We start from the raw sequence: 20,338 nt of genomic DNA, 5'->3' as shown, positions 1-20,338 counted from the left end.
GGGCCCCTGCACCCATGTGGGAGACCTGGAAGAAGCTCCTGGCTCCTGGCTTCGGATCGGCGCAGCTCCGGCCATTGTGGCCAATTGGGAAGTGAACCAGCGGATGGAAGACCTCTCTCTCTCTCTCTCCTTCTCTATCTGTGTAACTCTGACTTTCAAATAAATAAGTAAATCTTTAAAAAAGAAAGAAAGAAAGCTGAGTCCTAGCAACACGAAGCTGGGTTGGTCCCAGAGCACATGGACAGGAAAGCCAAAGTTGGAATGTTACAGGATCAAAACCTTAAAAACCAGTTTTGATGGCCCAAGTACTTGGGTTCCTGCCACCCACATGAGAAAACTGGATGGAGGTCCTGGCTCCTACCTTCGGCCTGGCCCTGCCTGTTGTGAGCATTTGGAGCGTGAACCAGCAGGTTGGAGACCTCTCTGTCTTTCCCTCTCTCTGTAATTCTGCCTTTCAAATAAGTAACTCTTTAAAAGAGAGGTGGGGGGACCTCCAGCTGGCTGGTGTGAGCTGTGGATGTCGTGGCCTTTGGTGAATGGCCTCACAGAAGAAGTTCAAGTGCTTGGAATGGAAGTTTTTCTTCTGAGACCTGGGACTGCACTAAAGAAGTGATAGCTCCATTGGTCTCCAAGAACCTGCTGGTGGTGGTGCTGTCCTCTGGCCATGGGTGGCCCTCCCCTGACCCACCTGCCACTGTTATTTTTCACCCTCCACCTGACCTATCCCTTTCCTCCCCTCTCCTAGGGCCTTCCTCTCAGTTTCTCTTGCTCAAAGGTTAGGGCGCGGGGCATTCCGTGTGGGCGCCAGTTCGAGTCCCGACTGTTCCACTTCCGATTCAGTTCTCTGCTGTGCCCTGGGAGGGCGGTGGAGGATGGCCCGGGTCCTTGGGCCCCTGCACCCGCGTGGGAAACCGGGAAGAGGCTCCTGGCTCCTGATCAGCTCAGCTCTGGCCATTGTGGCCATTTGGAGAGTGAACCAGCAGATGGAGGACCTCTCTCTCTCTCTCTCTCTCTCTCTCTCTCTGGGTGTCTCTACCTCTCTCTGTAGTTCTTTCAAATAAGTAAAATAAATCTTAAAAAAAAAAAAAAGGTCTGGGGGTGCGGGGATTGGGTAGCCAAGACCTCATAGCAGGTGGCAGGTGGCAAGCAGGGGAGAGTCTATTCACTGCCCTTCCAGAGGGGCCAGACAGGCTGGAGGCACAAAGCCGACACCGAGCCGGCCCGTCAGACACCACCTCTTGGAAGGGATGTTGCACCAAGATGTCAGACCGGAAACTGCGTCAGAAGGGCCCTGGCGTGGAGCAGAAGTGAGACACAGGGGCAGCAGGGTGAGCCAGGCCAGGGGTGGTGAGGCCTGCGACAGGGCGGGGGCAAAGCTCGCTGAGGAAGTTGCCAGAAAAAGCAGTTGGCGAGCCGGTGAATTCTCGGAGTAGGGTAGGAAAAACTCAGATCTACTAGATCCTCCGACTCCAGCCGGCCGGAGGCTTGCGAGCCCCGTGGGAGCGCGCGACAGGCATGCGCCAGCCGAGCCCACGCGAGCGCGGGGCTCGAAGTCAAAGCCGCAAACGGCCAAGGGGACGCCCAACGGTCTGGCCGCCTTGGGGACCTCCCGCACTCAGGTGCAGGCGTGTGGCACCAGATGGCCCCCGCGCTGTGTGCCGCTCTTGGGAACCGCGGAGGCCAGGCACCCGCAGAGTGAGCATCCTGGGCGCCTGGCCAGGAGGCGCTGGCTGGCTGCGGCCATCACAGCCAGGGTGTCCTCGGGGCTCCTTCCCTCGGGGGCTCGGGAGGGCAGAGTCTGCCCTGCGCGGGTGAGGGCGGGCGGGAACGATGCCGGACAAGTGTTGGGAGACAGTCATCAGGGGCCGCCCGTTGGTGCCACCAGCCCCACCCCCACCCCACACCTGATCCTGGCGGCACAGGACCCAGGATGCTCACTGTCCCTTTGGACCGCGTCTCTCCAGCTCCTGGGGGGCGAGCACCTTTCGTGTGGCCGCCCGGGAAAGGCGTGAGTCCAGCACCCTGAGCTGGGCTGTGATGGTTTGTGGGGCGCGGCGCTCTGCCTACTGCACCCCAAAGCTTCCCTTCCTGGCCGGCAGTTTACCTTCACGCCTTGTTATAAATTTGGTAGAACATTTAAACCTTCAAAGAAGTGAGTGCCTCAGCTCACAAAGTGACAGTGACGCTGACAGGACTTGCGCCCAAGCTGTCATCCTTGGGGATACCCAAGGCTGCTTCCAAACCTTTGGGGAAACGTGAAATTAAAAAGATAAACTCATTTTGGTGCAAAACAGTTTTTAGAATCCATTGATAGCTTTATTTTTTTAATGTTTATTTACTTGAAAGGTAGAGTAATGGGGAGAGAGAGAATCTTCCGGCCACTGGTTGGCTCCCCAAATGCCCACAACAGCCATGGCTGGGCAGCACTGAAGCCAGGAGCCAGGAACCCCATCTGGGTCTCCTCCACAGATGGCAAGGACTCAAGTATTTGAGCCATCACCTACTGCCCAAGGCTGGATCAGAAGTAGGGGCAGGACTCGATCCAAGGCACCCCAATATGGGACGCAGGCATTCATACAGCAGCTTAACCCACAGCATGCAAGCGCCTGCTGCTGTAGCCTTTTTTTTTAAACAGGCAGAGTTAGACAGTGAGAGAGAGAGAGAGAGACGGAGAGAAAGGTCTTCCTTCCGTTGGTTCACCCCGCAAGTGGCCGCTACGGCTGGCATGCTGTGCCAATCCGAAGCTAGGAGCTAGGTGCTTCCTCCTGGTCTCCCATGGGGTGCAGGGCCCAAGCACTTTGGCCATCCTCCACTGCCTTCCCCGGGCCACAGCAGAGAGCTGAACTGGAAGAGGAGCAACCGGGATAGAACCGGCGCCCCAACCGGGATTAGATCCCAGAGTAACAGCGCTGCAGGCAGAGGATTAGCCTAGTGAGCCGCGGCACCGGCCTGCTGTAGCCTTTTTATAATATTTTCCACGAACTGTTTGAAGACCCCTGAGCACATGGGTTTCACAAGGGCGAATTGTCTTTTCGTTGAGTTCTGCAGCAGACCCCAGCAGCTGACTGGGAGCTGTGTTCTCTCAGGTGGAGGCACAGCAGATGGATGCAGGGTCCACCTGTGCCTCCAGGGACACCGACATCTCTTACAGTGACTCCACGGACCAACTCTCCGAGTCCTGGCCCAAACTGACGGCTTAGCAGCACTGGCTTTTCCAGGCTTAGTCCTTTATGTTTTCTCTCAGTGGTGTTTTATAGCAAGGATCGGCACCAGGGCCTTAGTCCAACAAATGCAGTTCCTAGCTGGTTTGTTATGGTCAGCGAGCTAGAATCACATTAACAATCTCAGAGTTGGAGGACACACACACACACACACACACACACGATATGGGACAGAGACCAAGGCATCCACCAAGCCTATCTGGTCTTTTAGGAGAAAGTTTGCCACCACTGTTTTAAAAATTTACTTATTTGAAAGACAGATCTTCCATCAGCCGATCCACTCCCTAAACGTCGCTACCACTGTTTTTGTAGTGCTTGTGTATCGGTCTTCCAAAACTTTTGCGAATTCCCAGGTATTCTCTGAGGTTTGTAAATGCTGTTTTAAACAGGATCTTTGGAAGATTTGTTTTCAGCAGTTCGTTGATACTATGCAGATAATCCGTGTGTGTGTGTGTGTGTGTGTGTGTGGACTTTGTACACTGAGAGCTAGCTAACACCACTCTTGACTTACAGTCGTTTCTCTGTGGGTCCCTTGGTATTTTCAATTTACATGGTTTGTCTGCATCCTGCTCACTTTACTTCTGTTTTAATCTGCGTGCCTTTTATTTCTCTTTATTTCCTCTTGTGCTCACAGGGACCGACAATCGGCAGGCCCCTCTCCTCCAGGAAGCGCAGCCTGATTCACAGCTGTCTGTGAGTGCGTGCGTCCCCAGTACACGTGCACGAGCTGCATGTCAGGTGGGTACCAGCCTCGTGCTGGCTTCAAGGGCACAGACTTGTAGTAATTCCATGGGCCAGCTGTTAGGGTCCTAATAAAAACTTGGAATTGGCCAAGAGGAACTTCCCCAACCTTTGAAAATGATACGTGTGTGTATACCTGCACATATGTACACAAGGCATATATTGTTTTATGGTAGTTTTACCAAGAAAATTTTTTGATGTGTTCGCCTTTGCACTGAAACCTCGCTAACCTCATCTCTTCCTGCAGGTTCTCTGTAGGCTCCACTGGGCCTTCTATACACACAGTCATGTTTCCACGCTGAAAGTCCTGCTTCCATTTTAATCTGCGTGCCTTACTATTTCTTCTAAATTTGCTACAACATCATAAATATAGAATACAAGCAGAGATAACAGCCTTTTCTAGTTGCTAAGCATATGGTAAAATTCCTCAGTATACTATCCACTGAAGTTTTTTCGTAGATGTGATTTATCACACACGTGGAATATTCTCTCCCATTCCTACTTGCCTGGGACGTTGTCTAAGTGGTGTGAAAACCACAGCTATTGAGATTAATCATATGTCTGTCTTCTTTATTTTCCTAATATGGTGAATCCCATTGATCGATGTTATTAAATGTTAAACCAACCTTTGGATTCCTGCGGGAAACCTACTCAGGCATACAAGATTGTTATTTTATAGTTGGCTGGATTTGATTTACTAAAATATTGTGAGATTTTGTGTGTGTGTTATCGAGGGCTACTAATGTCATTTTCTTGGCAGCTTCTGATATGTAGGCTGTGCTGGCCTTCTAGTATGAATTAGGAAAAGTTGCTTCCTTCTCTGTTTTCTGAGTTTGTGAATGTTTGCTATTGGTTCCTGGGGAAAACCATTCAGACCCACCAGTTTCTCCCCAGGGAGATGACTGTGGCCACATGCTGTCCCTTCCGTGTCCCTCAGATCTGTAACACGTTTTTGAATCTTAATCGTTTGTAATCCCAATATTGGTCATTTCAGTTTTCTCTTTTTTATTTCTTCTTCAATATTTATAGAAGTTTTTCAGTTTTACTAAACTTTTTTATTTTAAGAAATTTAGTGTTGCCCTAGATTTTCAGGGTCACAGCAAATACAAGATAATTACTACAACACAATTCTCATGCTAATGTAATATTACCATAAAGAGAAAAGATGTAATGTAGTTCATAGATACAATTCTAAGAATATAGTGATACGTCTCTTCTTCCCTTCTTTTCTCTCTCTTCTTTCTTTTTTTTAAAGATTGTATTTATTTTATTTGAGAGGTAGAATTACAGACAGTGAGAGGGAGAGACAGAGAGAAAGGTCTTCCTTCCATTCACTCCCCAAGTGGCCGCAAAGGCTGGAGCTGCACTGATCCAAAGCCAGGAGCCAGGAGCTTCTTCCCGGTCTCCCATGCAGATGCAGGGGCCTAAGCACTTGGGCCATCTTCTACTGCTTTCCCAGGCCACAGCAGAGAGCTGGATCAGAAGAGAAGCAGCCGGGACTAGAACCAGCACCCAAAAGGGATGCCGGCGCTGCAGGCCAGGGCATTAACCCGCTGCACCACAGCGCCGGCCCCAAGAGGTTTCTTTATGTCCCAGTTTTGGAGGCTCACAGTTCAGGATCAAGCTGCCTACCTGGCTTGGCTTCTGGTGAGGGTCTTAGAGCAAATAGCATCACCCTGGTGAGAGTACATGCAGAGGAGATGGAGGAATTTAGGATCCACACCCACTTTTATGTAGATATAGATATAGATGTAGATACAGATACAGATATAGATATGGATAACAAATCACTGTGACAGGAACCAGCCAGTGCCCCTCGGGAGCTGCGTCAATCCCTTCAGAGGGCAAGGCCATCACCGTTGAATCTCGGAGCCAGGTACTGAATCCATGCATTCCAAGGTGGGGTGCCGGCATCTTCACCACTAGGCTAAATGCCCACCCCAATAGCATTTTCTTGTATTGCTCTTCCAATACCTTTTACATAATTCATCCAGAAAGCTTAATGTTAAAGTAGGTGTGCGCTGGGCAATAGGATGGCTGGCAGTAGCGGGGAGGCACAAAGTAGGAAGATAAAGCCACAAGAAAGCTTGGGTGCAGAAAAGGCTTAGTGACCATACAAGCAGACACGCCTTGACCTTGTCAGAGTGTCTGCTTCAAAACACCCTGACGAATACCGCGGAGCTCCAGCTCCTGAGATGGGTGTGCCTGGACTGTGGCTCCTCTGACACAGCAAGTCAGATTCCTCATCCCTGGAGCAGGCCGGCCAGCAAAGGAAGGGAGCGCCTGGACCTTAGAAGAAGATCCCTTATGGGAGGGGCCGTCCTTGCTCCCCGACCTGACAGGTCCCAGGTGCACCCCCTGCCCCCTAGTGCTTCAGAAACCTGGGGTGACTGCAGATTTGGCTGTGGCAGTTCTGGAAATTCACATCAGTGGGAACAGACTCGGTTCCCTCTTTGTAGGACTTCTTTCGTTCCGTGAATCGGTTCTTTGATTACTCCTGTTTGCTTCGGCCCACTGAAGAGTACGAACACACGTTCATACATGCTTACTGAATGTTTTCCTTCTAAAGGGATTGCTCAACTATTTTACCCATTTTTTTGAGTAGCTTGAGGAGTTCTTTACATATTCTGTGTCAGTCATTTGCTAGATATATGTTTTGCAAATAGTTTTGCCCAGTTGATGATGGCTGCCTACCCATTTTCTGCATTGTAGCTTTTTTTGAACATCAGTTTTAAGTCTTTGTGCTTTCTTAATCTTGTTTATCACTTAAAAACTAGGTTTTTTAAAATTTTCAATGGAATTCTATTTCTCATGGCTTTTTAAAATTTTTATGATCTTTTAAATCTCAAGAATAACTTTCTATCCTAAGGCTATAAATTGGGGTCTCTCACATTTGCTCTAACACGTGCATAATTTTGAGTCTGTAGTCTGGTGTCCTAAATTCGTTTCCACGGAGGTTCATGGTGAGGGTCTTTACTTTATGTGCAGTGAACACAAGCACACGTGGTCACGAGTCTGTTTTCCCCATTTCTCCTTTCTCAAGTACGCATTCTGAATCGGTCACTTGAGTCCATAGGCTAGTGGCCAAGTACGCCCTGATGAAGCCAAAAGTTTGTCTGAACTCAAATGGCAAGTCCATGCACCACTCTGTCTCTCACATACGGTCCTGCCCTGCAATCCAACAGCGAGCACTTCAAAACATACGAGTGTGCAGAGTTCACTTCTCACTGCACCACTGCAGCCATCTTGCCTGTGAGCCATCACTACCCCTCGCCTGGGGTGTTGCTATGATGAAATTCCTGAGGCTGGCTAACTTTGTAAAAATGGGGGGGGCGGTATTTTGGTCACAATTCTGGAGATTCGAGGACATGGTGCCAGCATTGGCTCAGCTCTAGTGAAGGCCTTCTGGAAGGAGCATGTGGGAGCCAACATTGTGGCACAGCCAGTTAAGCCACCACCTGGGATGCAAGCACCCTTTGTGAGTGCCGGTTCGAGTCCTGGCTGCTCCACTTCCGATCCAGCTCTCTGCTAATGCACCTAGCAAAGCAGTGAAAGATGACCCAAGTGCTTGGGTCCCTGCACCCACACGAGAGACCTGAATGGAGTTCCAGGCTCCTGGCTTCAGCCTATTCCAGCCCCTGCCATTGCGGCATTTATGATGGTTTTCCTGGGTTGTAAAATGTCCCAGAAAACACTGTATTCTTGGTATCGCACAGTCAGTCCTACAGCCAGCCAAGACTGGGTGAAATTATAAATCTAGTTATTTTATATTCTTAGTGGCTTAGGCTAGAAACAGACGGGTTATTTTTCCAAACACAACTTAGTTATTTCCCTGAAAGGAGAATCGGTTCTGGTTTTCCAAAGCGGCATGATGCCTGTTACAGTGGATAACAGCGTCTATATGACAGGCACTCTAGGTGGCAATTTTCCCCAAATTGCAAAGCAGGCTCGATTTCTTGCATCCTTCTCTCCTGAGGCTCAAAGGCGTGGATGCCACGCCAGTCCTCAACCGGTGGAGCACACGCGCATGTGTGTGTGTATTATTGGCACAAGTGTAAGTTCAAAAAGAAGACACGGAAGCCAAAATGTTCAACACACAACAGGGATGATGTAGCCTAGGGTGGGGTCAGAGCAGCGACGAGGCGCAGAGAGAAGCAGGAAAGGGGGCCGCGTTGCCTCATTCCCCTCCCCCCGAACCTTACCTTCCCGTGGGCCCTCAGCTCTCATTCGGGAAACACAAGCCTCAGAAGTCAGCGCTGGGGCCGGCACTGTGGTGCAGCGGGTTAACGCCCTGGCCTGAAGCACCGGCATCCCCTGTGGGCGCCAGTTCCAGTCCCAGCTGCTCCTCTTCCGATCCAGCTCTCTGCTGTGGTCTGGGAAAGCAGTGGAAGATGGTCCAAGTCCTTGGGCCCCTGCACCCATGTGGGAGACTCGGAAGAAGCTCCTGGCTCCTGGCTTCGGATCGGCGCAGCTCTGGCTGTTGCGCCCATCTAGGGAGTGAACCATCGGATGGAAGACCTCTCTCTCTCTCTCTCTCTCTCCTCTGCCTCTCCTCTCTCTGTGTACTCTGTAACTCTAACTTTCAAATAATTAAATCTTAAAAAAAAAGAAGAAGAAGTCAGTGCACACTCTCGTCAAGTAGGGCTGTTCCCTGGGCCACTTGCACACTTATAACTTTGGCTCAACACATTACCCCTCCCAGGAAGGTACTTCAAAGAACTCCATGGTTTATTTTGGTGCAAAATAAAACTTTGAAATCCATGCATAGTTTTTTCACAGTATGCATTTCCCCTGAATTTTTGAAGACTCCTTGTATGCATGGATTTCAATTTTTTCCATGAAAACCAACTTATTTTTAATTCTGTCTTGCATGAGCATTTTGAAGTCCCTTCACAGAAGTCAAATTTTCCTCTACCAGTGAGTCAAAGAGCAAAAACATACAAGCAGAGAACCAATTAACAAGAACAACACCATGTGTATGTAGACAGGTGGATGGACAGACCAGTAAATGATGGGTAGAGCCTGGGAAAGAAAAATAGGAGGTAAGAGAAAGGGGGTGGCTACAGCCAGCAGTGTGTGTCCTGACAGTTTTGAGGCCAGAGGAAAACCGGCCCAGAGCTTGGGTCTTTCGAGCTGGGAGTTGAAACCAGAGTGTTGCCTGGCTGGTACTTACAGGTCTCTCTCTTCTCTCCACAGCGCGATGCCTCAAGGCCACCATGTTCGGCCTCATCTGAACCCGCGACCTTCGACACATACACAGACCCCAGAGGCATTGGGCCTGCGGCTTAGCCTTGGAAGACAAAAGGCAGGTTGAGTTTGTTTGACATGACTAGAAGGGGCTGAACCTGCTCCCTGGAGAACAAGATCCATCCGAGGGGGGCCTGTGACCCCCTGGCCATTCCTGAAGGAAACTTTTGCTTTTAGTTGCTGAGATCCTAGCTCTTGCGCTAGAAGAAAATGAATGGGCTGATGCCCCCGTATTTCTGTCCCCAAGGAAACCCTAAACAGGTGGTGAAAACACTGCTTGCCACGCACAATGCACTACAGTGCCCACTTGATATGATCAAAAGTAGGTAAAAAAATTCCGGATTATCGGATGTTTTCTCAGTCGTGTTAGCCCCCACAAAGTCAAAGGGGGCAGACACCCTGGCCTAGGCCCCAGGGGTTCGGAAGGGCAATGAGAATAGACATGTCTTCCTCCAAGTGTTGTCCTATCCGGCCACAACAGGTGTGCTCTCATCACGAGTGCCCCCAACTGCTCGGAATGATGGTAGGAACAGAAGTGTCCCCAAACACGAGGTGTGGTGCTGTCACCTCCCATTGCACCACCTGTACTCTGTGGATCTACGGATCCAAGATGCCTTTGTCCGGAGTGGCTCCTACAGTCACGGATACGGCTCCAGCCCCTCCAGCAGCAACAGATGTGCTCAAGCCAAGTGGCCCCTGGGTGTCCGCCAGAAGCTGTGGCCAGCAACGTCTTGAGGTGTGCATGTCTCAGTGGTGCGGCCTTCTCCATTAGTAACAGGCCTGCTCTGGCTTATGGGCCCTCAAGTGCCCAGAGCCATTGCGGTAGGGACAGGCTCTCCATGACAGATACCATGCTGTCCCCTCCCATTGCAATACATGTGCTAGGGACAAGGTGAAGCCAGGTGCTCTGATTGGAGGCGGAAACAGAAGGGCCTCCAAGCACAGGTGTGGTTGCGAGAGACAGCTGCCTCTGTCAGGTGCACCCCAGGTGATCCGACCACAGGCCAGAGCAGGAGTACTCCCACCACAGGCCCCTCCGACTACAAATGTGTTTTGGCCAGATGGTTTCCGGGCGATCTGACGCAAGGAAGAACACAGGTGTCTTTGGGCACGAGTCTTTTGCTCAGTGATGGTATGACAGGTGTGCTTTGTTTGGGCAGGCCCCAGCTAGTCTCCCTGGAAAGTTTTGCTCTCGGAAATTCTGGCCAATTGTATGAGAGGTGCTTTATAGGATGGCAAGAATGCCGGTGCACAGGCCTAAGCCTCCCCCAACCTAAGTTGAGATGTTGGGCGTCCCTCTTAGCCCTTTCCTAAAGCCAGACTGCTTTAGACGTGGAGCTGGGCCTGAAGCAGACACACCAGCCAGAGAGCTGCCAGCACCCACGCACGGGACTGCAGGGCCCGTGAAGGCAATGGGTCTGAGGCAGGGCTAGCAACGGGTGAGCCGTGCCCAGTGCTGAGCATCTCCATGATGACCCCAGAGCAAGTAGTGGCTGCTCGGACCCTGCAGAGCCACCAAGGCCCCGCTGGGCGCTCACACGTATGCCAAAGGACGTGGGTGTCAGGTGTGCGAAAGCTGATTGCCTTTTGCCGCCACTGGGTGCCGGAGCTACCGTGGAGATTAAGTCTGGAGCTTGTCCTGAGCCTTCCAGATTTCCCAAAGGGTCAGGGCTATGACAGCTGTCAGGTGAGACTGCCAATGAGAATTTGGGAAGGGGATACGGTAGCCATATCAATTTCAGCAGGGTCAGAGGCAAGCTTGGCTGTGCCGCCGGCCAAGGTTCTGCCTGGGTTCCTGAATATACCAGCAAAAACAGGGGCTCTGGGGAAAGAGATTCCATGACACTGCTCCTTGGACCCCCTAATGTGACTAAAGGGTAATTGCTGGGCTACAGGAGAGGTTCAAAGTGAGGTAGGGCTGCTGACCATAAATGTGGGTTGCATGGTGGAGACACGGACCTGCCCCACGCTGGGATGGACTTGGCCAACCAGGAGGAAGCACACACTGGCTCCTGCAGGAGGCCAGGAGATACAGGGAAGGTGTCCGTGTCGGTTATGCCCATGTCCCAACCAGGATGGGAGGTTGGGTCCACACACATGCTGACTGCGTGGTGGAAGTGAGGGGCTCAGCCAGTCAGCGATGGGCTGGTCAGTGAAGACTGAGGTATTGGTGTAGGTGAGCGAGAAACATAGTAGGCTGCGTAAGCTGCCGGGGCAGGGGGTCCCAGCCAGCCTGGCGCGCGGAGCGAGAGAGGGGAAAGCCTGCCAGAAAGTTGTCCATGGAGAGCAGTGTGTGCTTGTCTGGCCCTAGAAACAGAACACAGTGTGGACATGGCTCCAAAATGCCTTCTCTTCCAAGACAAGCCATGCACTGTCCCCCCGGACATGTCATTGGCAGGTGCACCGGAGGGGGCTTGTAGGCAAAGGGTGTGAAGAAAAGGCACTACAAGGCAAAGGGCGGGGCCCAGCAGCTTCTCCCCATTGGGAATTTCTGGCTCCTCCTTTTGGACTCCCCCACCCCCACCCCGCTGCCAGTTGGGGGCCCCACCCTAGATGGGGACTGTGAAAGACTGGGAGTGAGCAGTACCAAAAGAAGCGGCTCCACCAAGGACGCCTGCCCGGCAGATCCCTCAGCTCCTGTGCCCGGGGAGGTAGCTTCAGCCAGCAGTGCCCGTGAGCCACTGACTTCCCTGGAGGCACAGGGAATGGTCAGAGCAGGAGCCCTGGATCAACCCGCATCATGGCACAGTGGAGGCCAGCTCGCCGGGGACCAACCAGAGTAAGAGAAACTTGGAGAGGACAGGAGGAGGCTCTTGTGGGTCCTAGCACCCCTGAGGCCCAGGATGGCAGCTGCAGGACATGTGCTAAGATGGGGGGGAGGGGGTACAGACAAAGCAGTGCAGGGTCCACTCGGCCCCAGCCTCTTTCTTCTGGGCAGCCTCCACGGAGGACAGCTGGTCACTCCCACCCCCTGTGCCACGCCAATGCTGATTCATTCGCCAGGGAGCAGTAGGCCCTCCAAGTCCTGGAGAAAGACAAACCACTTCCATGGCCATGGTTATCACCAGCTGGGCTGCAAGGTGTTTGAAGTGGGGCTGGAGAGCCCCAACCTGCCTGGACGCCGCATCCCTTCCTGCCAGGCAGCTCCTCTCCACTTTCTCCAAGTTGAGAACAACAGTGTGGAAGCCTTAGGAATCTTCCTCAGGCTACCCAGGTGGTCGTGGAGATGCCAGGATTTGAACCCAGTCTGTCTGATTCCAGCGTTCATGCATTAACCTCCTGACTATGGTGCCTCCTCATCACATAGGCGCGTGTCCTTGGGGTAGTTCAACCACGCACACCTGTAATGAACACATGCATTGCCTGCCTGGGTGGACGCCTGCGGTACCCAGACGGCCACCCCGGGCTCTGATGTTCTCAGAAGATGCAGAACACAGATAAGCCATTCTCAGTTCGATGCCCCAGGGCGTCTGTCTTCCCACTGAGCCTGCATCAAACCACAGCTCTGTTTACAGCCCGTCTTCTCCCAGGTGCCAGGGCACCTCAGGTGGACACAGGATCCACCCTGGTATCCAAGCCTCCTGTTCCAAGGCGAGATCTCTTGAGATAAATCCCTAACCCTGCTTTCCCTTCAGAAAAAGGAAATGCCCTCCAACACCTGCTTTGCTGACAGTTTTGAAAGGATGCTACATTTTGGCAATTCTCTCACATCTTCGAGACATTCTGATGCCTCTTTTCAGATGGTAAATAACACGGATTTTAATTATTAAGCCAACCTTGCATTACTGGCTCAAATTCTGTTTGGTAATGCTGTATCAGCCTTCTGTATTTGGTTACATTTGGTTTCATAAAATGTTAAAGATTTTCCCGTCTTTACCCATGAGTGATACTATTGTGTACATTTAGTTTGTTTCCATGTTAGAGTTATGCTCATTTCACAGAATGAATTAGGAAAAATTGCCGCCTCCTCTACTTTTTGTGAGTTTGTGTATAATAGTAAAGTATCTCTTATATTTTGCCAGGAAAATTACTAGGAGCAATAAATTTCTTCCTGGAAAAGTTTTTATAATCGTTTGTTGTCCTTTTAATATCTGCCAGGCCTGTAGCAATGCCTCCCTCTTTTCCTTGGCATCGGTAATTTGAGTTTTCTCATAATTTTTTTTTATTTTTTATTTTTTTATTTTTTGACAGGCAGAGTGGACAGTGAGAGAGAGAGACAGAGAGAAAGGTCTTCCTTTGCCGTTGGTTCACCCTCCAATGGCCGCCGCGGCCGGCGCACTGCGGCCGGCGCACCGCGCTGATCCGATGGCAGGAGCCAGGAGCCAGGTGCTTTTCCTGGTCTCCCATGGGGTGCAGGGCCCAAGCACCTGGGCCATCCTCCACTGCACTCCCTGGCCACAGCAGAGGGCTGGCCTGGAAGAGGGGCAACCGGGACAGAATCCGGCGCCCCGACCGGGACTAGAACCCGGTGTGCCGGCGCCGCTAGGCGGAGGATTAGCCTACTGAGCCGCGGCGCCGGCTCTCATAATTTTTGAACGTGGTGGACATTCACCAATTTTATTCATCATGAAAAATCCATGTTTAGCTTTGCTTTCTCTTTTGTATATTTTCTATTTCTATGCTTATAATTGATATTTATGTCTATTTTGTATTAACTTATATTATCTGTTTGGGGGTGGAAATTAAATCATTTTTAGACTTTTCAATTTTTTAATGTAAACACTGCAGCACTGCTTTAACTACATTCCCCAAGTTTTGATTTGCTGTGTTTTCAACTATTATTTATTCAAAATGTATCTACTTTCCTTTATTCTCCTTGGACCTGCTGGTTATGTAAAAGTGTGTTTTGCTTTCTAAATATTTGAAGACTTTTTAGACATCTTGTTGATTTCTATTTTAATTCCACTGTGGTCGGTCAGAGAATGTACTATTAATGTGTTCCATCTTCCGACATGTCTTGGAATTTTTTTGACCTAGGATATGTGTATCATCATAAATATTCATGTTCACTTGAAAGCAAATGTGTGTCCAGCTGTTGGATAAAGTGTGATACAAATCAAGATAAATCTTTTGCACTGGTTTTTGTTGTCTATTGAAGCAGTAAGAGAAAAAGAAACGTTAACATCTCCCATTTTGATTATTATTTGCCTGTTATCCTTTAGTTTGGTCAGTCTTTGCCCGTATATTTTGAAATTCTGTGATTAAGTACATAAACACCTAGGATATTTATATCTTCCCAATGAAAGGTCCTTAAGAAAAGCGTGTGAAGTAAGTGCTGCTGTCCAAAACACACTCTTCTGTGCATCAGTTATAAAGACGAGATGTGTGGCCAGTGCCGCAGCTCACTAGGCTAATCCTCCGCCTTGCGGCGCCGGCACACCAGGTTCTAGTCCCGGTCGGGGTGCCGGATTCTGTCCCGGTTGCTCCTCTTCCAGGCCAGCTCTCTGCTGTGGCCAGGGAGTACAGTGGAGGATGGCCCAAGTGCTTGGGCCCTGCACCCCATGGGAGACCAGGAGAAGCACCTGGCTCCTGCCATCGGATCAGCGCGGTGCGCTGGCCGCAGCGCGCCAGTCGTGGTGGCCATTGGAGGGTGAACCAATGGCAAAAGGAAGACCTTTGTCTCTCTCTCTCACTGTCCACTCTGCCTGTCAAAAAAAAAAAAAAAAAAAAAAGACGAGATGTGCAGCAGTATCACTCTCATTAACACTCATTGAGAGCAGTACAGAGGCGCAGTGGCAGCAGAGCAGGTGAATCGTTCATTCAACCACAAGGAGACTAGATAACGCAGGGAAGTGTGGGGTAAGGTGGGCGAACCTTACCCTCCCTCTGCAGAAGCTATAAGACGACTCAGAGCACATGCTACAGACTAAAGGTCGCTAACAACCACATTCAAACTACCTCTGAGGGATTTGTGTGCAATAGGAAAAAAAGGACCCAAAAAAGTTGGGGAATACAAATTGGAAACGTGAAGACATTGTATTCCTCTTGTGTTGGGGAGGAACACTCAGGACTCTGACACTGCTAACGCTCTTTGTGTGGCTTCAGGCTGTAGTTATGTAGGCATCAACTTGAGAAAGATTCGTTAACGTCCATGTAGATATTGGGGAGGGCATTTTGAGTGGCAGTTAAGACACTACTGGGAAGGCCTGCGTCCCGTAGCAGAGTGCCTGGATTCCAGTCCTGACTGTGCCTCTGATTCCAGCTTCCCGCTAACACACACCCTGGGAGACAGCAGGTAACAGCTCAGGTAACTGAGATGCTGCCAGCCATGTGGGAGACCCAGGTTGAGGTACGGCTCCTGGCTTTGGCTTGGCCCAGCTCCTGCAGTGTGGACGTTTGGGGAGCGAACCTATGGATGGAAGATGTGTATGTGTGTGGCTGTGAGTGTGGGTGTGCGTACGTGTGTGTCTGCTTTTCACATACAATTATGTATTCCACAATTTCCTATATTTATGACACGTATCACAATGTTATTAGCTGGAATGTATGTCTGAAATATGTCTGTGCTAAAGTCCTGGCCCCCGAGCCCTCAGAAGGCGACTGTGCTCAAAGCCTTTAAAAGAGCCGGTGCCGCGGCTCACTAGGCTAATCCTCTGCCTTGCGGCGCAGGCACACTGGGTTCTAGTCCCGGTCGGGGCACCGGATTCTGTCCCGGTTGCCCCTCTTCCAGGCCAGCTCTCTGCTGTGGCCAGGGAGTGCAGTGGAGGATGGCCCAAGTGCTTGGGCCCTGCACCCCATGGGAGACCAGGAGAAGCACCTGGCTCCTGGCTTCAGATCGGTGCGGTGCGCTGACCGCAGCGCACTGGCCGCAGCGTGCCGGCCGCAGCAGCCATTGGAGGGTGAACCAACGGCAAAGGAAGACCTTTCTCTCTGTCTCTCTCTCTCTCACTGTCCACTCTGCCTGTCCAAAAAAAAAAAAAACACCTTTAAAGGGCAATGAAGGTAAAGTGAGGTCCAATCCAATACGACTGACGTCTTTAGAAGACCAGGTTAGCACCCACAGGGCGCAGACTCAGTACGACCATGCGAAGACACAGCAACAAGTTGGCCATCTGCAAGCTAAGAACGATCACATTAAATCAGCCAGACACGAGGGACACATACTGTGTGTTCTCCTAAGTGGAGGTTAAAAAAAAAAAAAAGTTGATCTTCATTTATAATAGTGATTGCTGCAAGCTGGGGACGGTGAGGGAGAGGGAAGAGATGGAGGGGACATAATGGGTATCAAAACACAGAAGCAGCAAGGTGTAGTGTCCCATGGCACAGTGTCCATGGTGTGAGCCTCTCACTGTCTGAAGAGCCGGAGGAGGAGAGCCAGTGGGCTCCAGACGTGGGGAAAGGAGGAGAAGGAAAGCCTATTTGCTAGCCTTGATCGGCTTGCCCTGTGTACCTGCACTGAAGTGTTGCCCTGTGCCCCGCAAAAATGTGCAACTACTATATACGAATCAAATAATTTATTTATAAAAGAAATATAAGTGAAAAAAAAGAAACCTACTGGCATCTTTACCTTGGCTTTCCAGCTTCCCAAACTGTGAGTAATGTGTTGTTTAAGCCACCTCGTGTGTGGTACTTTGTTATGGCAACCCCAGTAAACCAATGCACATGTAAGTTTTCCTTAAAGGAGAAAATCGGGGGAAGGGGTAGTGGCACTGTGGCGTAGCAACACCACCATCCCATATGCATGCCAGTTTGAGTCCCAGCTGCTCCTCTTCTGACCCAGTTCTCTGCTATGTCCAAGTCCTTGGGCCCCTGCACCCATGCTGGGGACCCGGAAAATGCTTCTGGCTCCTGGCTCCCGATCAGTGCAGCTCCATCTGGAAAGTGAACTAGCAGATGCAAGACCTCTCTCTCTCTCTCTCTCTCTCTCTCTCTGCTTCTGCCTCTCTGTAGTTCTGCCTTTCAAATAAATAAATAAATCTTTAAAAAAAGAAAACAGAAATATATAGGAGTACCTCAAAAATCGCAAGGGAAATGCATATTATGAAAAAAACTGTGTGGATTTCAGAAGTTTTTGCATCAAAATAACTGAGTTTTTCAAGACACTTTCCATGAACTTTGTGACATACCCTTATTACAAATGTGGGGTTCTTTTTGTTTTTGTTTTTGTTTTTTTGGACAGACAGAGTTAGTGAGACAGACAGAGAGAAAGGTCTTCCCTCCATTGGTTCACCCCCCAAGTGGTCCCTACGGCCGGCGCGCTGCACCGATCCGAAGCCAGGAGCCAGGTGCTTCTCCTGGTCTCCCATGGGGTGCAGGGCCCAAGCACTTGGGCCATCCTCCACTGCACTCCCTGGCCACAGCAGAGGGCTGGCCTGGAAGAGGGGCAACCGGGACAGAATCCGGCGCCCCGACCGGGACTAGAACCCGGTGTGCCGGGCTTACGTCTCTTCCAAAGAGATGTCTGTCCTCAGAGGCAGGAGTGAGGTGCAAACACACATCAGTCTTAACTCCTCATTGAATATTGGGTGAAGTACAGAGAAAGATAAATCCAAATTAAATTAAAATGTTCCCCAAATTATTTACATAGTTTCAAAGGCCTAGGATAATCAGAAGTACATGGAAGCAAGCAGTTATGATTATGAACACTGTCTGGAGTCAGACAATGGTTTGAGTTATGCTGTGGAACTGTAGCTAACATCTAGGGACCATCATAATGTTTCCTCATTTTCTCTGTTGACACTAGGATATTCATTAGCTGAGTTGTTTGGATACATTGTTATTAAATCCACATAAATAATGTCAGCCCTACTATTAAAAATAAAAATACACAAAACCTATACAACCAACAGACTTGTAGACACAGATAAACTTGTGAATAGAAGGAGACTCTCGGAGGCCGAACTTTGGAATTAGGTGTCGCCCCCTAGTGTTACTCATGAATGTGTTATGTTCCATGGCATATGCATATATGAGATTACTGAGAGGAGGAGCGTGGTGGGGGCAAGAGGCACGGAGTCACCACACAGACCCCAGGAGTCAGGTGAAAGCAGGCCTGAGGTGAGCAGTTGGTACAACAGTTGACTTTGCGGTTTTAAGATTTTTTTAAAGATTTTTTATTTTATTTATTTGACAGAGTTACAGACAGCGAGAGGGAGAGACAGAGAGAAAGGTCTTCCTTCCATTGGTTCACCTCCTAAATGGCCGCTACAGACGGAGCTACGCCGATCCGAAACCAGGAGCCAGGTGCTTCTTCCTGGTCTCCCATGTGGGTGCAGGACCCAAGCACTTGGGCCATCCTCCACTGCCCTCCTGGGCCACAGCAGAGAGCTGGCCTGGAAGAGGAGCAACCGGGACCAGAACCCGGGGCACATATGAGATTCCGGCGCCGCAGGCAGAGGATTAACCAAGTGAGCCACAGCACCGGCCCTTTTCTTAAGATTTTATTTATAGATTTGAGAAGCAGAGTTAGAGAGAGAGAGAGAGAGAGAGAGAGAGGGAGAGGTCTTCTATCTGCTGGTTCACTTCCCAAATGGCCACAACAGCACCAATCTGAAGCCAGGAGCCAGGAACTTCTTCCAGGTCTCCTACCTGGGTGCAGGGGCCCAAACACTTGAGCATAGTGGAGAACTGGATCAGAAGAGGAGCAGCCGGGACTCGAACCAGTGTGCATATGGGATGCCGGTGCCATAGGCAGAGGCTTAGCCCACTACGCCATAGCGCGGGCCCCAGGTCAGCTGACTTGCAAATAAAGACATTATCCTGGATTATCTGGGTAGGCCTGTCTAATCTCAGGGGCCCTAAAGGCAGAAAGCGGAAAGGGAAAGTCAGAGTCAAAGCATGAGACGGGCCCAACCCACTGGTGCTGACCTACAGATGGAGGGAGCCACCCAAGAAAGGAGAAAAGGAAGTGAATCCTGCAGAACACCAGTCATCTTGGAAGCGGGCCCAGGGCCCTGACGAGCAGTCCCGGCCCCGGTCCTTGATGCTGGCCTTGCAAGACCGCGAGCAGAAGACCCATCGCTCCCTCCAACTTCTGAGGGCGACAGAGGCCGACAGAGAAGAAATCTGAGCTGTCTGAAGCTGCTACATTTGCCGTAGTTATTTTTGTTTTTTAAGCAGGACTAGTAGAAGGCAGGGCCAGGCAGGCAGCAGAGGAAAGAACTGGAAAGCAGGAGTTGGAGCAAGTCCGGCGGCGCTCACCGCCCGGTGAAGCGGAGTAGCAGGGAAAAGGATGTCCGGTTTCCTGTGCGCCCATCGATGCACTACACACCCCAGGTGTCATCAAGTTAAGGTATGACTTCCACGTGACGTCACATCCTAGAAATGCTTCCAGTGTGCATGTGTCAGCTCCAACAGCCAGAGCTGCAAGAGCAGCTACACGAGGTTAAAAACCGCTCTGCATGGCCGGCACCGTGGCTCACTAGGCTAATCCTCCGCCTGCGGCGCTGGCACTCCAGGTTCTAGTCCCGGTCAGGGTACTGGATTCTGTCCCGGTTGCCCCTCTTCCAGTCCATCTCTCTGCTGTAGCCTGGGAAGGCAGTAGAGGATGGCCCAAGTACTTGGGTCCTGCACCCCATGGGAGACCAGGAGGAAGCACCCGGCTCCTGGCTTCGGATCAGCACGAAGTGGCCATTAGGGGAGTGAACCAATGGAAGGAAGACCTTTCTCTCTGTCTCTGTCTATAACTCTACCTGGCAAATTAAAAATAAAAATAAAAAAAACCCACTCTGCAAACTTCACCTGTTACTTAACACTGGGACTTCTGCCCTGGGGAGGGCATCCCAGCACAGGGAGCGTTCAGCGTGAAACCAAGATGGCCTCTGGGAGGCCAGGGCGGTTGGTCACCTTAGACATCTTCCTGCAACGGCACCAGGACAGCGTGTGTTGGCATCACCTCTCTCTTGTTGGGGCCCTTTTCCTCTTGGATTTGGGCCAGTTATTTGTTCTGCCTTAGCTCCCTGCAGGGTTGAATAGAAACACTGAGGAATTTCACACTAAACAAGCCTTGTGATGTTGCTGTTCTAAGGAGAGGAAATGCGTTCCTTCCTGCTGGCTACATCTTGGGTGGAAGCCAGAATCTGCAGTCACCCTTTCTGAAAAGTCGATTTCCCCCACAGGGCCTGGTGCTGTGGCGTAGCAGGTAAAGCCAGCATCCCATATGGACACCAGTTTGAGTCCCAGCTGCTCCA

At 50.7% G+C, this 20,338-nt stretch overlaps 1 protein-coding gene across 3 annotated transcripts in view; it reads left to right on the top strand.

The window, feature by feature from the left end:
• Positions 1–1,535: 1,535 nt before the first annotated feature.
• Positions 1,536–20,338, top strand: part of LOC127482616 (zinc finger protein 550) — a 41,512-nt gene continuing 22,709 nt past the window's right edge. Inside the window, exons 1-3 of one of the 3 annotated variants that reach the window (XM_070062417.1) lie at positions 1,536–1,695; positions 3,856–3,959; positions 9,159–9,267. In XM_070062417.1, the coding sequence (XP_069918518.1) occupies positions 9,163–9,267 (105 nt within the window). In that variant the 5' untranslated portion in view covers positions 1,536–1,695; positions 3,856–3,959; positions 9,159–9,162. The remainder of the gene's footprint in view (positions 1,696–3,855; positions 3,960–9,158; positions 9,268–20,338) is intronic. The other 2 variants (XR_011383964.1, XM_070062416.1) reach the window with 2 other exon arrangements.

Source organism: Oryctolagus cuniculus, chromosome 18, assembly GCF_964237555.1.
Source record: "Oryctolagus cuniculus chromosome 18, mOryCun1.1, whole genome shotgun sequence".
In the NCBI taxonomy this organism is placed as follows: domain Eukaryota; kingdom Metazoa; phylum Chordata; class Mammalia; order Lagomorpha; family Leporidae; genus Oryctolagus; species Oryctolagus cuniculus.
This window is presented reverse-complemented; position numbering and strand designations above follow the sequence as displayed.